Raw genomic sequence first — 14,132 nt, 5'->3', positions numbered from 1 at the left:
GTGTTCTGTCTGCTTGTTTGCTTTTGCAACCTTTGGGTACAAATTGTTGCCAAATGCTAATGACATCCGGCTACTTTGTGTACGTATTTGGATGTGGTATTTAGCACATGGCACAATCGTAGAGGCGTACTCTATTGAGGCATTGGTCACTTGGCCCGCTTGTTGTTGGGCTGTTGCAATAGCTGCACAAATGCCAAAATGCCCACTGACAAGTTAATAGTCGAGCGGAAGCTGTTTTGACAAATGCACTTCAACTGCCAACCAGGGGCCGGGGGGAATTATCAATTTGCGAAATCGCTTTACAAATCTACAGCGCTCTGCCGATGACATAATTCATACTTCTGCTGATTGACAGCGCAATTGTTGTATAAACGCGTACATATAATTACTATAACAAGACTTTGAACACTTAGCGTTTGCCCAAGCTAATAGCATGGTTTTCCATTACCAAGCTAAAAGAGCATATTGGCTAGGTTTAGTTACTCTTATATATTATATCTTATATCTAAATAATCAAGATGTAAATAGAGTCACAATAGATCAATAATCAAATTATGATTTTCTGTAGATTTTTAATCTGAAAGCAATAGTTGCACTTTTGAATATTGTAAATATAATTTTTAAAATCATATATTTTTTATGGGTCTCTTTATGAAACGTCTTTTTGTCCCCAGTTTTCACCTGTTAAATTTACTGTACAGCTGCTCTACACTCACAGCTCATATTATATCTCCGACATCCTAGACCTATTCTGATTTGAAATCTAAAGGGGATCTAGCTCATCAACAATCTTCGGAAAAGTTTTTAATTCTTAGTTGCAAATCTAACTGAACTATGTTTGCTAATCTCTTTTATTATTCCGATGTTTTTCTAATAAAATCGTCTTTTTTCAAGCAACCTAAATAAAACCGAGCAACTGCGGACTATACGTATAGTATCTCTGCATATCAGCCAAATCTTATCAGCATCAGAGTACTATTTATGGCTAGACCAACCTGACACAATCGCATGGTGCTTGAGAGCACAACACGAGTGGTGAAAACGACTGCACAATACCCTGTTTAAATAAAAAAATTAATAGTTTTACAGTAGTGTTAAAGTTACACTCATAGTTGTCTTAGAATATGAATTAGACTTAGACTTGAACGAAGACCAGGACGAGGACGGCAGGCGCTTCTTTCTTCTTCGCCTTTTGCCATTAGTCTTTCACCTTTCAGACCACTAATGAGTGTGCCTGGAATTGTATATTCAAATATTATAATATTTAAATATTTAAATATTATTCAAGTAATTCGATTTGTTTGACAATCTCTCTAAGAGCCAATATTAATATATTTGCCCAGCATTTCCATAACTTTATATCCACATCAGAGTATGTTTTAGTTCAAACGAGCTCAATTTATGATGCCTAATTGTGGCATTCATCATTTTGGGGCTCGTTGGATGTGTGGTAAGCAGGCGCTGGCGCTATGTTTTATCGGTATGCCGCAGAGAGAAACTGTAAACTGTAAACTGGCTGAAGCTGCAGCTGATGCTGATGCTAAAGTTGCTCTGGCTGTCTGTCTTATAAATGATGGTCTAACATTTCCTCGAGAGCTGGCATAGCGCCGCATGCCACGGCAAAAGATCTAAAAACGTAGGCTCCACGGCTCGGATGTATATCTGTGTTTCTGTCTAAATTTTGTGCTGCCCACGCATTACAGCTGCCAAAGAGAACGGGCCCAAAACGAAAACAAAAACAAAAACAAAAGTAAAATAAAAACAAAAACAGAAAGAATAAGAAAAACCTGCTGCATCATTTTTTACTCGAAGATTACATAATGATTGACAATTCATTATGCCAGCGAGCTGCAGCATGCCAGGGCATTGGAAAGGCGGCGCGAGGTCTCGGGCCTGGATTCTGTGCTTGTTTTTAATGGCTTGTAAGATTAGGCGGCTCTTGGCAATGAGGAAGTGTTCTGTTCTGCTTGGCTTTTGGGCCCACATCTTGCAGCTATGTAAGTTATTAATGGCTCTTTTCATTTTACCTTTTCAGGTGAGTAACTCGAGAGAGGCGCCTCGAGATGCAGCTGCACTCGCGTATCCCATGTCCAATGCCCACAATTAAGTAAGTAAATATGCTGAGCTAAGATCTAAGGTCGCATCGGTCCATAGTCTAATTGACAGCCCAACGGAGGTGTGACCGCAAATATCGTGAACTTTCAGAACAATAGTCAGCCGATCCAATAGAAATCGACTACTGATTTGACTGACACATTGCACAACTCGGTTCGAGTTCGAGGCTTTGCACACCTGGCACTAATTGAGGCAATTAGTGTGCTCTCAAATGTTATTTGGTGTCTTTGTGTCTGTGTTTGTGTTTTTTCAATATTTCCACTCGATTCAATCAGTTTGTTGTGCAGCGAACAGGTGGCGAAGGGGAACTTATAATTAGCCTAAACATCAGCAAGCTACACGGCTCAAGCGACTAGCTATCTAGTAGTACGACTCTAAAACAACGACAGCAACATACGGCGTGACCTTCGTTACGTTCTAGAAAGACCTTTATTAGCTAAAATAATTGAATTTAATTGAATCCTTGTATAGCTTAAGTCAAGAAGTTTGTTGTAGTAAAACGTGCCGAGATTGTGCAGCTAGAAAATGCTCTTAGAATTGCTTAATACCTAAAAGTTTCTTCAAATAATTGAATTGATTTCCATCCGTACTTTATTAGAGATATCTTTTTTTAAAAAGGTTATTAAAATAACTTATAAACTATACAAGCTTCAGTCTATGGTAGTCTCTAAAAGATACTCAGGAATGCTTAATGCAGTTGAATTCAAGTCTTTTATAGATATAATTTTAATTCACATATAGTTTTATAAGATAGGTGTTCAAGAAAATACCTCAAAGAGAGCTTGGAATAATTTTTGTTATCTAGAATTACTCAGATCAATATTCTGTGTCTCTGCGATTATCTGCTCTGAGTTGCATTAGCCACAGCCAATGTCAGACTGAATAAAAGATCTATAAGTATCAAGTAGCTCAGTAGTTAAGACTTCAGTTATCAACTTCTAACTAATTTTCACAATATATTAAGCGAACGCATAAGCAATCGACTACTATAGGAAATTGAGTTAAGAAACGTAAAGACAAGCCATAAAATATCTTCAACTGCAGGTTTGTTAACCTATCGAATACCGCAACATTTGAGCAGCCATAATTTGGGCTCTTTGAATTCATAGACAACCTGCTTTGGGTAAAATCATATTTTAACATTTTCCGCTGTTCAAAACTTGTTGAAATTCCACAACAGCACAACATGCATTCAAACACACACATACACACACTCACACACAGGTGTGACTAGGTCTTACAAATGGTAGCTTCAAGCAACGAGCTGCTCTGTGGCGCAATGTCTGACTAGATTCCAGCTGGAAACGCGAATTGAGGAGAAGAAACTGCTGCACGATGAACGAACGACCTTAACCGCCTCCTTTGCTATTGCCCAGCTTCGTTGTCTTGCTCTTTCATAATATCTAAAAAATAACCGTTTCTAAATATTTTAGTTCTTAAAATGTTGTATATATTGATAACTCTGACAATGTAAAGGAAAATAACTGCTACGCTATGAATTACATTAATTTCGTTTCTTTTTTAACTAGTAACAATTGCCTAAGCAGAATTTATTTTGTAGCTGGTTGCCTCTAAGTTAACAAATATTTGTAGCTGGAATATATTTAACATTTGATGGAGAATATAGGAAGTAGTATCAGTATGCTCATAGTTCGGAAATGTGTGTGTGTGATGCCTGGTGAAAGGCTCGAGCGACATCGTGTTGCAGCTTCAGGAAGTTATTCTGACACATCCTTTGCCAGGGCGATAGGCAGACATGACATCTCATGGCTGGCAGACGGCAGACGGCAGCCGTAAGAGAGATCTATACGCCAGCCACCTGCCTCGCCCATCAGCTCCATCATTCAGCTTCAACATTTTGAGCGCCTCCTTCTCAGACAGCTCGACAGCTCGACTGTTCTGACTGTTCCGACTGAGATGCTAGCGAGAAAATTGTTGTTGCTAATTTTGTTGCTGCTGTTGCTGTTGCAACTCTCTGTGCTGGTGTTTGTGTTGCTTGCAACAAAGATGTTCTAAATGTTAAGTTATGTTGCTGTTGTTGTTTGCTATTGTGTGTGGCTGTCGTTCTGCTTCTTCTACTTCTACAGATGCGCTTGAATTGGGTCTCTCTTGGCTTTGGGCGCTCAGTAGCTGTTGCAGTTGCAGTTGGCTGTTGTTGCTATTGTTGTTATGGTTGCTTTTATTGTGTAATCAGCAAATAACGGCACTTAATGACTGAATGAGTTTTTCTTGAGCAGAAGCCAGCAAACGGTAGATGCATTTTGCGGTATACGCCATTTTCTAGCATTACTCACGAGGCACGAGACACGAACCATGAGCCATGAGGCATGAGGCACAGAGCGTTACGCGTACGTATCTAGCGCATCGATAACTTTATTTTTGGGCCGCATTCTGTGGTCCCCTTTTATGGCCGCATATGTGTTTACAATCTATCTATGACATGGATAGCTTTGTGTACATTTTTCACATAGAATAGCTACCTTCTAGCACTTTGGCACTTAAGCATGCCGATCGCTGCAATCCATTTATGGAATATATGTAATACTGCCAACGGCACACGCAACTTTTGATTACTGTTGAGCTTCAATGGTTTCCACTGCAAGCTTGGCTAATCAACTGAGGTGCCGCACTAAGACATACCCTTTTCCCTACTCACATATGAAGCTCGTCAGTAGTCATTTCTTAAGACATCGAAGTCAGTTGGTTTTCCAGACAATATGTGAGTACTTCAGTTACTCTAGCTTCGATCTAAGCACGCTAATATTAGTATGGAAAGCGCGCTCCACGTGAGGTTGGAAAGCAACTGCAACTAGACAATTCCCTTAGCTGCACGCATGCTTCATAGAATACTGAGCAGAGTCCAAGCAGCTCAGAATTAATGAGTCAGCCAGCCTTAGACTTACTGGCCAGATCGATTGCCCAACTCTCTTCTTGCAGATGAACGACACATGTTCAGGGTACACGGACCGCACGTTACTTCCTGACTGCTGTGAACCGGTTGAAGATCACTGAGCACACACAAAGCCGCTTGCTGGCATCCGAATAGCGCTCTAGCTAGGTGGCCAGCACTGAGCCTAAGCTTTGTGTTTAACAGGCGGCTCATCAAAGCTTCAATCTACAGGAAGCAAACTTCTGAACACGTGCCCATCTTAAAAGATTAATATGTGTGGAATTTTAAATAAATTAAATTCTTCTTTCAGTTCTGCTTGTGCTCATCGTTGAATATATTCAAACTCTTACAGTGAGTTATCAATTCAAATTCCATAAATTTCATAGGCGCCAATGCAGACGCAACAAAAGATAAACAAATTATCAAATTACCAATGAGATAAGAATAGATAAAAGCAATGAAAGGCGCTGCAAGCGGAAGTTCCAGACTAACACATACCCTAAAACCAGTGTCCAGCAAACAGAGCAAATATTTGAGAGCTCTTTTTTATATATACACAAAAGGCAAAGATAGCGTTAATTGTTTTTAAAAAATTTGTGTGTCTGCTTATCTTGCCTCAGACTTGACTACCAATAAAAAGAAACCTGCTATCGGCATTACATTGTATAAAAGAGTACAACAGAGTTAATGCAGATTCAGATCTTATAACAATAATATTTCTTTAATATGCATTCGCACTTGTCACTAAATTTGCATTACTTTGCGTTGCAGTTACATTAATTTGCACATCTCTATGCATGCCCATGCTTTTTAGATGGAGATTTATGAAAATGTTTTTTAATTGCAATACGTGCTTGGCCAGCAAGTTTTCTACTTATTAACCTGACGCATGCACACACAGCTAAAAGCTAAAAACCACAGATTACAGGTATTATGCATTGAAAATGGTCCAGCGCCAGTAAGTCGATGTTATGTCATTCAGATAAGGCTTAACTTAAGCACTTCCGATGCAGTCAATACTGGTTGAATGGAATTTGCTTCCAGCTTTCATTTTCTTCACAAGAATTTGCAGCTTAAACCGTTTATAAAACAGAATTATTATGTGAAATAAATATCTACTTAACAAAGCTGTTCTAAATGATTCCGTTTGTCAAGTAATTTCATGTGATTTGTTCATTATTTGATTTAAATGCTAATCCCTTCACGGCTCTTCCACACTAATTGATCGATTTTTCAATTCAACTGTTGCCAAAGCAAAGCAATTTGAGAAGAGATTTGAGTATTGATTATTTTAGTACATTACTGAACTGTGTCAAAGCGAACAATGAATACGGCTGGACTGACTAAACACTTCTGGGGCAGCACTAAAAACTCTCTACGACGGCGCATTTTATTACATTACCGTTTCTACCCAGCGAAATGTTGGAAAAGTGCCAAAGTTTATTGAACTGCATTAAGAACAACTCGCACGAAAACAAAAGGAAAACAAAAACTTTAGTGAAATGACAAACGCTGACTTTTAGAGTGAAATAATGGGTCTTGTCATTAATGCAATTCTCAAATTGTGATATAATGAACAACAAATAAATTTTAGCTAATGCTAAATATTTTATATGAATTAAAAAACATCATAACTATTTTTAAAAATATATATTTTATACATATGTAATGTATATACACATATAATGCTATCTTCTGTCAGAAATAGAATTATACAGTCTATAGAGAGCATACTTTTAGGCGTCTCATAAATTTTAATGTTAGAATATTAATTCATATTTGGTCATTAAAAATACAAAATACAAAAATAAATAAAAAAATATATATATAAATTTATATATATGGATGAAAACATTACACTTTCTTATGCAACTGCTCCAACTCTGCTTTAATTAAATATATTTGAATAAGTAAATAAAGAAATTCACATTAATTATCTGTATATTTATATATGTCTATGTATTCCATAGATCAAAGCAATAAATATATAAACTTAATACGAAATTATATTCAAATTTAAAATTTAATCTAAACACTTTGAGCTACAATGACAGAGTCTGGAGACTTAGATTAGATCGCCAAAGATTTGATAATCACAGCTAGACGAGGTCTTTTGTGTTCAACAGATAATGTCACGATGAAAATATCAGGGGAACTGAGGTGAGAAGGCAGAATCGAGATGAAAATTATTGCATACTTTCCTGCGTGGAAATTAATTACTAATGGGCAGTTGATTGACACATTATACTCATTCATAGCAGAATATTCTCTATATTGTGAAACAACTCAATTATTCTGATTGCATTTTTCATTCACTTTCATCTAGCTGACATTGATAGATGCAGTCGACATCTTCAAGCTTACAGCTTGGTTAAATTTTTTTATTTTAGGAATTATAATTTTTTTTTAAATGTCTTAAAATTATTTAAGTAGTTTAATAACAGTGAATTCAGGCTTTTTCTCGTCACAGTGAACACTCGACCCTTGTCTAGCTAACATCTCACCTCTTAAATCAGAGCACTGTGCGCTTAGCTATTCCTATATATAGCTCGCACGTGTACGTAATCCATTATAAACCAGTTTTCGATTAGTTTTTAATAGGCTAATCATACACGCTTATGCCAATAGCAATATAACAATATAACAATTATTTTGCTGTTCTCTAAATATTTAAAATAAATGCAAAGATTATATTATTATTAGGATTTACACAGTTGATATAATTGCTTAACCAAGATTTTATATATATTTATTATTAAAAACTATGCAAAATTGAAAAATAAAAAGTTGTCAAAGGTATTTTTACGTATTATTATATCTTATATGATAGCCATGTGTATTATATAAATTTCTTAACAAGAAAACTCCAAGCAAGACCTATTTGCACAGCTTTATATTTATCTATTATAGATCGAGTTAAAGCAAATTACTCTTGTCAACATTTTTATTAGTAAACATTCAGTTAATGCTTTATCAAAATATTAGCAGTTCTTCCGCATTTTTAATACGTAATAGCACCTGTTATTGCTGGAGACTATAAAGATATGTATTTGTTTTGCCTTTTTCATAAATTAGGCTGCATTTATTGTACTCGCATTTCATTAGAACACAAAAATTCCTGTATTCATTACATTAGAATTATATAATAATTCGTTTTCAGCGTTATCTGAGATTTATTCTCAAATTTAGCTGCATTAGGTGAATCCATAAGCTCGAGACCTGAAAAGCTCAGATACCGGAATCCCAGTGCTTGGTCCATTCAATGGCTTCCAGGCGACCCAAGTCCAGTTTCCAGATGGCGCCGTTCTGGTTAGCTTCAATAGCCTTGACAAAGTTCTGGGCGCACTGCAAGCTAGTCTGAGTGGGATGCTCCAGAAGAAGCTCGGCCACACGAGGCTCAACATCCAGCCACGAATTGAATTTGTGGACCAGCGTTGTCTTCGTGATGCCTGGGTTGATGGAATAGGCAGTTACGCCAGTAATGGGCGCCAGTTTCTATATAGGGGAATGGAATTGAATATTTGTTATTGTATTGTTCTAATCAAACGGCTTATCACTTACAGCAAGGGAATTGGTGAAGCTGAGAGCAGCCGCCTTGGAAGCGGAATAGACGGGCACCTGGTAGATTGCGTTGAAACCAGTCACCGAGCAGATATTGGCAATGACACCTCCTGGGCCGCCCTTGCGCTTGTCCCAGAATGCCATGATGGCTGTGGTGGTGTTCACTGTACCGGCAAAGTTCACTGCAATGGTGCGTTCGATCTGGTAGTCGTCCAGGATGCCAGCGCCATTGATAAGCAGATCCACTGTCTTCAGCTTGTCGAAGATTACCTTGAGCAGCTTTGTGGACTCTGCCACCGAAACAGTTACATCATAGGGGTAGAACGTGATGGTCACCTTTGGGTTGATGGCCTTCAGCTCAGCAATAGCAGCTGGGTTGTCAATTCGATCAAGGATAACCAGGTTCTGAGGAACAAGTCAAGCTTATATTTAAGGATCTATTACACACTCTTGACGATCTCGCGACTGGTGTCCAATCCAATACCACCGAGTCCAGCGACAAAGATGATATTCTTGTTAGCGATTGCCATCTTTTTAGAGTATTTTTTTTTGGTGGCCCGTTCACACGAAAAGTGATTTGTGTGTAGGTTTCACAAGCCTTGTGGCCAGTATTTATAGCCGTAGGGCCACGCTGCCCACGTTGCCATTGACGGCGAATCTCTTTGTTGCTTATCAATACCGCTCGCGGCGAATTCAGGCAGCGTTGCTTGTGTTTTGTTTTGATTCGTTTCTGTTTGGTTTTTTTCCAAAATTCGAAGCAACTCATGCCGGCATATATTTTATTTAGACCCAGGATGACTATTTGTTCGTTTTATGTTGCCTCGTCTATTCGCTCATATCTTTACGTGTCTGAGTTTATGTCTAGAATTTTTAAATTTAATGGTACGCAAGCATGCTGAGCAGAGCATGTGCTGCTCTGAACCAATTTATTTATAAAAAAAACTAAGCGACATGTTGAGAATTGAAATGTTCTGACCTTGCGATACCCTGTTATGTGCAGTCCTATTCTCTTTTATGCAATTCCCCATAAAAAGTAAGAGGAAAATATGAAAACAATTCAATCAACATTACATAATTTTGACTAACGACTTAACGACTGACGAATTATTAATTATTTATCATTTTTATCTGCTTCATCGTATTATTTCATACAACTAAGAGTCAAAGATATAAATTCTATTATGAATTCTATACAAATTAAAGACTATATACAGTCAGCATTAGCTATAAATAACAACTAAGAATAATACAGTCTGGCGCCACAGACTACGTAATACGTATTCACGGTCGAAGCGCTGCCCGCTCAAAATCTTTGAAGCATACGCTTTTATATATTCGCCACGCCCTCAAGAGTTATATATAGAGGAGGTCAATAGTCAGTTAATCGTTAAATTTGAATTTTTTGGTGCATCTATCAAGGAGGTCAATAGTAACTCATTTAAGCTTCAAATTTTTAAGATTTATGCTTTAATGCTTGAAGTACAATAGTATTCAACATTTAACAGAATTTGTGTAATATTGGTGTCTATGTTATACACTGCGGAGCATAACTATAAGCGCACCCACTTTTTCCAGTGTAGAGTCCGTTATAGATGGAATACCGAAAAAGTGTAAATGAGGAATTAAAGGTAATCGAAAATAATATTATTTGAGACCAAAACAAAAACAACAATATTAACGGTACTTTTCTTATCTGCTTTAATGTGGTTTTTGCGCTAGTGCATAACTATAAGCGCACATAGAAAATTTTGGAATTAGGTCTTTACTTAACACTTATTTATTAGATGTTCAATTTTTTTAAAATTTCAATAATGAGTATAGCCTCTATTATTTTGAATTAGTTCAAATAAGCGGTTGGGCATGCTCGAAATTAAATTTTCAAGGGTACTTATTGGAATTTGTTCCCAAGCACTAATTACGGCGGCTTTAAGCTCTCGGATTGTGTCGAATTGCTTATTTTTGTCATAAATGGACCTCACCAGGATACCCCATAGGTTCTCGATTGGATTTAGGTCGGGGGAGCATGATGGCCATTTTAAAACCTCAATTTTGTGTGTGTCCAGCCACTCCAAAGTTTGCCGGCTTCGATGCACAGCAGCATTATCCTGCTGGAACACCCACTTCCTTGCTCCTCTTCTTCGAAATGTCGGCAGTAAATTCATCTGCAACACTTCTATATACTCTGCAGAATTCATACGCGTGCTGGGAAATGCCAATTCCAAGCAGCCATTTACTGCGAACGCACCCCAGACCATTAGAGATCCGCCTCCAAAGTTTCTCTTAGAGAAATATCGTGGATCCTTACGCAAATCCCTCCAATATCCATTGAAGCCATCGGGACCGTCCAAATTAAACTTTTTTTCGTCAGAAAAAATAGTCTGTAAAGTTAAAATAATTAAAATTGAAAACCCTATTGTCCAAATATGTTTTGGAAATTTTTTGTACATTTTTCCAGTCCCTTGCCATGTTGATTCTGGCAAAATCCAGGCGATCTACAATGTGTCGGCTTAGCAACCGAGGTGCTGGTTGAAGCTTTTGTCTTGTAATTACTTTTGACTTCTTTAAAACCCGGTGAATTGTCCAGCGGGACACACTTTGGCCACATTCATCGGCGATTTCACGTGCCGTCTTCATCGAATTGCTGGCAGAACTAATGATCCGTCGCTGGGATCGATCCGAAATTTTCGATTTTGGGCCACCAGTCTTATTTTTACCATAATTTGTGGTATCTTTAAAAAAATTTCTTACTACACAATCGGAACGACCAATCCGGCGAGCTATCTCCCTCTTGGAGACTCCTTCATGAATAAGGGCTAAGATTTTCCCATTCTCTATGTCACTTAAGTATGTACCACGTGGCATTCTCAAATTTGAATATTTTTAAATAATGCTAATCTTCAATTAATGCGCGTAAGTCTAAAGCCAACGAGATTATGAAAGAACAATAGGTGCGCTTATAGTTATGCACTAGCGCAAAAACCACATTAAAGCAGATAAGAAAAGTACCGTTAATATTGTTGTTTTTGTTTTGGTCTCAAATAATATTATTTTCGATTATCTTTAATTCCTCATTTACACTTTTTCGGTATTCCATCTATAACGGACTCTACACTGGAAAAAGTGGGTGCGCTTATAGTTATGCTCCGCAGTGTATATATATAAAGTCAGTTCCAAATCAGACATTTAATTTTTTCGTCAGCTCAAAAACTGTCTAAATAAGTTTTTCCATGATTTGCCCCGCCCTCATAGGTCGAAGATGCATTCACTATTTCTTTGTAATCTTGGGTTGTCAACGAGAGTAAACTGTTAAGTCAAAGCACTGTGTCATTAGCTACTGTATATATACAGCTATATATATATCGTATATATAATCGATTAATCGCAGGTTCCTTCTTGAAACCAGTTTTCAATTAGTTTTGAATGGGTTAAAAATGAACATAAATATATATATATATATGCTAATAGCAAAAGCCGGCGCCACAAGCCACAGCATACTATAGCAACTATTTATATTTGCTTGTTTTCTGAACATTTCAAATTCATTTAAGTGAATTATCATTTGGCGTAAACTGAACACAAAGACTTTAAAGGCTTTAAATTCAGCACGTAATAAATTCTTTTCGCTACGTAGATCTAATTTTTATATATTACCTAACAGTAAATAACTGTATGCATGTAGATTGCAGCTGATTTTTTTGCTTATCTGATCTAGAAATAACCCGATCTTATTATATTATATTATACAAAACTTTTAAAAGCTCATTGATATTTTAAGGTGCTCTATCATATTTATGGGAGAAACTTTTAAGTTTCGACACATTTTTAACCGCAGATTTCTATTACCCATTTGAAATAATTGTTTTGCCAACTTTTTAAATTATAATCGTATATTTATTAGATTAGAATGATCTGAATAATTTGATTTCAGCCTTATGTAAGAATTATTTAACAATTTAGATCAGTTAGGTGCCTCGGATCTCTGCCTGCCATAGACTCCTGGCTCTGGTCATCGACAGTGGAATAGTTTAGATACCGGAATCCCAGTGCTTGGTCCATTCAATGGCATCCAGGCGACCCAAGTCCAGTTTCCAGATGGCGCCATTCTTGTTGGCTTCGATAGCCTTGACAAAGTTCTGGGCGCACTGCAAAGTTGTCTGAGTTGGGTGCTCCAAAAGCAGCTCGGCCACACGAGGCTCAACATCCAGCCACGAATTGAATTTGTGGACCAGCGTTGTCTTCGTGATGCCTGGGTTGATGGAATAGGCAGTTACGCCAGTAATGGGCGCCAGTTTCTATATAGGGGAATGGAATTGAATATTTGTTATTGTATTGTTCTAATCAAACGGCTTATCACTTACAGCAAGGGAATTGGTGAAGCTGAGAGCAGCCGCCTTGGAAGCGGAATAGACGGGCACCTGGTAGATTGCGTTGAAACCAGTCACCGAGCAGATATTGGCAATGACACCTCCTGGGCCGCCCTTGCGCTTGTCCCAGAATGCCATGATGGCTGTGGTGGTGTTCACTGTACCGGCAAAGTTCACTGCAATGGTGCGTTCGATCTGGTAGTCGTCCAGGATGCCAGCGCCATTGATAAGCAGATCCACTGTCTTCAGCTTGTCGAAGATTACCTTGAGCAGCTTTGTGGACTCTGCCACCGAAACAGTTACATCATAGGGGTAGAACGTGACGGTCACCTTTGGGTTGATGGCCTTCAGCTCAGCAATAGCAGCTGGGTTGTCAATTCGATCAAGGATAACCAGGTTCTGAGGAACAAGTCAAGCTTATATTTAGGGATCTATTACACACAGACACTCGCTTACCTTTGGGCCACTCTTGACGATCTCGCGACTGGTGTCCAATCCAATGCCACCGAGTCCAGCGACAAAGATGATATTCTTGTTAGCGATTGCCATTTCTATAGAGCTGCTCTCTAGCTTGTTCACCTGTTCCGACGAAAAGTGAATTGCTTATACGTCTTACTAGCTGTGTGCCCAGTATTTATAACCGCAGTGGCACGCTGCCGGTCGTATTGCCAGCAAATCTCTCAGTTGGCTTATCAATAACGCTGGCAGCGACCTAGACGTAGACGTAGACGTAGACGTCGACGTTGACGTCGACTTTGACGCCAGTTCGAGCAGCGCGTTGGTGTTTTGTTTTGATTCGTTTCTGTTTGTTTGTTTTTGTTTTTTTTTCTAAATTCAAAGCAAATCTTGCCGGTTTTACGTATTTCATGTGCTTTTTTTAGACTCAAGATAATTATTTTTCTTTTCGTTTTGTCTTCATATATTCGGTCGTGTTTTTGCGTGTTGACGCTTATGTGTATAATTCTTAAATTAAATTCTACGCAGCCACGCAGAGTACATGCGCAGCTTCCCTGAACTTATTTATTTATAATAAAACTAGGGGACAAAAAATTGAAACTAGCATTAAGATGTTCTGAACCTTGCGATACCCTCTAGTGCACTCACTGATATACAATTCTTTAATATCAGTTTATCAATTGATTAAGTATTAAGTAAATAGTTTGAGCTAAGTTCATTTATTTTTTTTCTGCATCGTAATTATT

The 14,132-nt window shown here is 37.9% G+C and overlaps 3 protein-coding genes across 5 annotated transcripts in view; 1 reads left to right on the top strand and 2 right to left on the bottom strand.

Annotated features, from left to right (window-relative positions):
• LOC111603878 (protein outspread) overlaps positions 1–14,132 on the top strand; it is an 81,175-nt gene that overhangs the window by 54,832 nt on the left and 12,211 nt on the right. The window lies entirely within an intron of this gene.
• Positions 8,208–9,096, bottom strand: LOC115482919 (alcohol dehydrogenase 1-like). The gene is made up of 3 exons (XM_030223216.1): positions 9,013–9,096; positions 8,567–8,971; positions 8,208–8,500 (listed from the first exon to the last, which is right to left on the bottom strand). Exons 1-3 carry the CDS (start codon positions 9,094–9,096, stop codon positions 8,234–8,236), a joined length of 756 nt encoding a protein of 251 aa, XP_030079076.1. The 3' UTR covers positions 8,208–8,233.
• On the bottom strand, positions 12,436–13,543 carry LOC115482934 (alcohol dehydrogenase 2). The gene is made up of 3 exons (XM_030223273.1): positions 13,387–13,543; positions 12,925–13,329; positions 12,436–12,858 (listed from the first exon to the last, which is right to left on the bottom strand). The coding sequence occupies exons 1-3, from the start codon at positions 13,477–13,479 to the stop codon at positions 12,592–12,594; spliced, it is 765 nt and encodes a 254-aa protein (XP_030079133.1). The 5' UTR covers positions 13,480–13,543; the 3' UTR covers positions 12,436–12,591.

The sequence above is a fragment of the Drosophila hydei genome, unplaced genomic scaffold, assembly GCF_003285905.1.
Source record: "Drosophila hydei strain 15085-1641.00,03,60 unplaced genomic scaffold, DhydRS2 tig00000149-arrow-pilon, whole genome shotgun sequence".
Taxonomy (NCBI): Eukaryota; Metazoa; Arthropoda; class Insecta; order Diptera; family Drosophilidae; genus Drosophila; species Drosophila hydei.
Note: the sequence above shows the minus strand (reverse complement) of the source record. Positions and strands in the feature narration are given on the sequence as shown.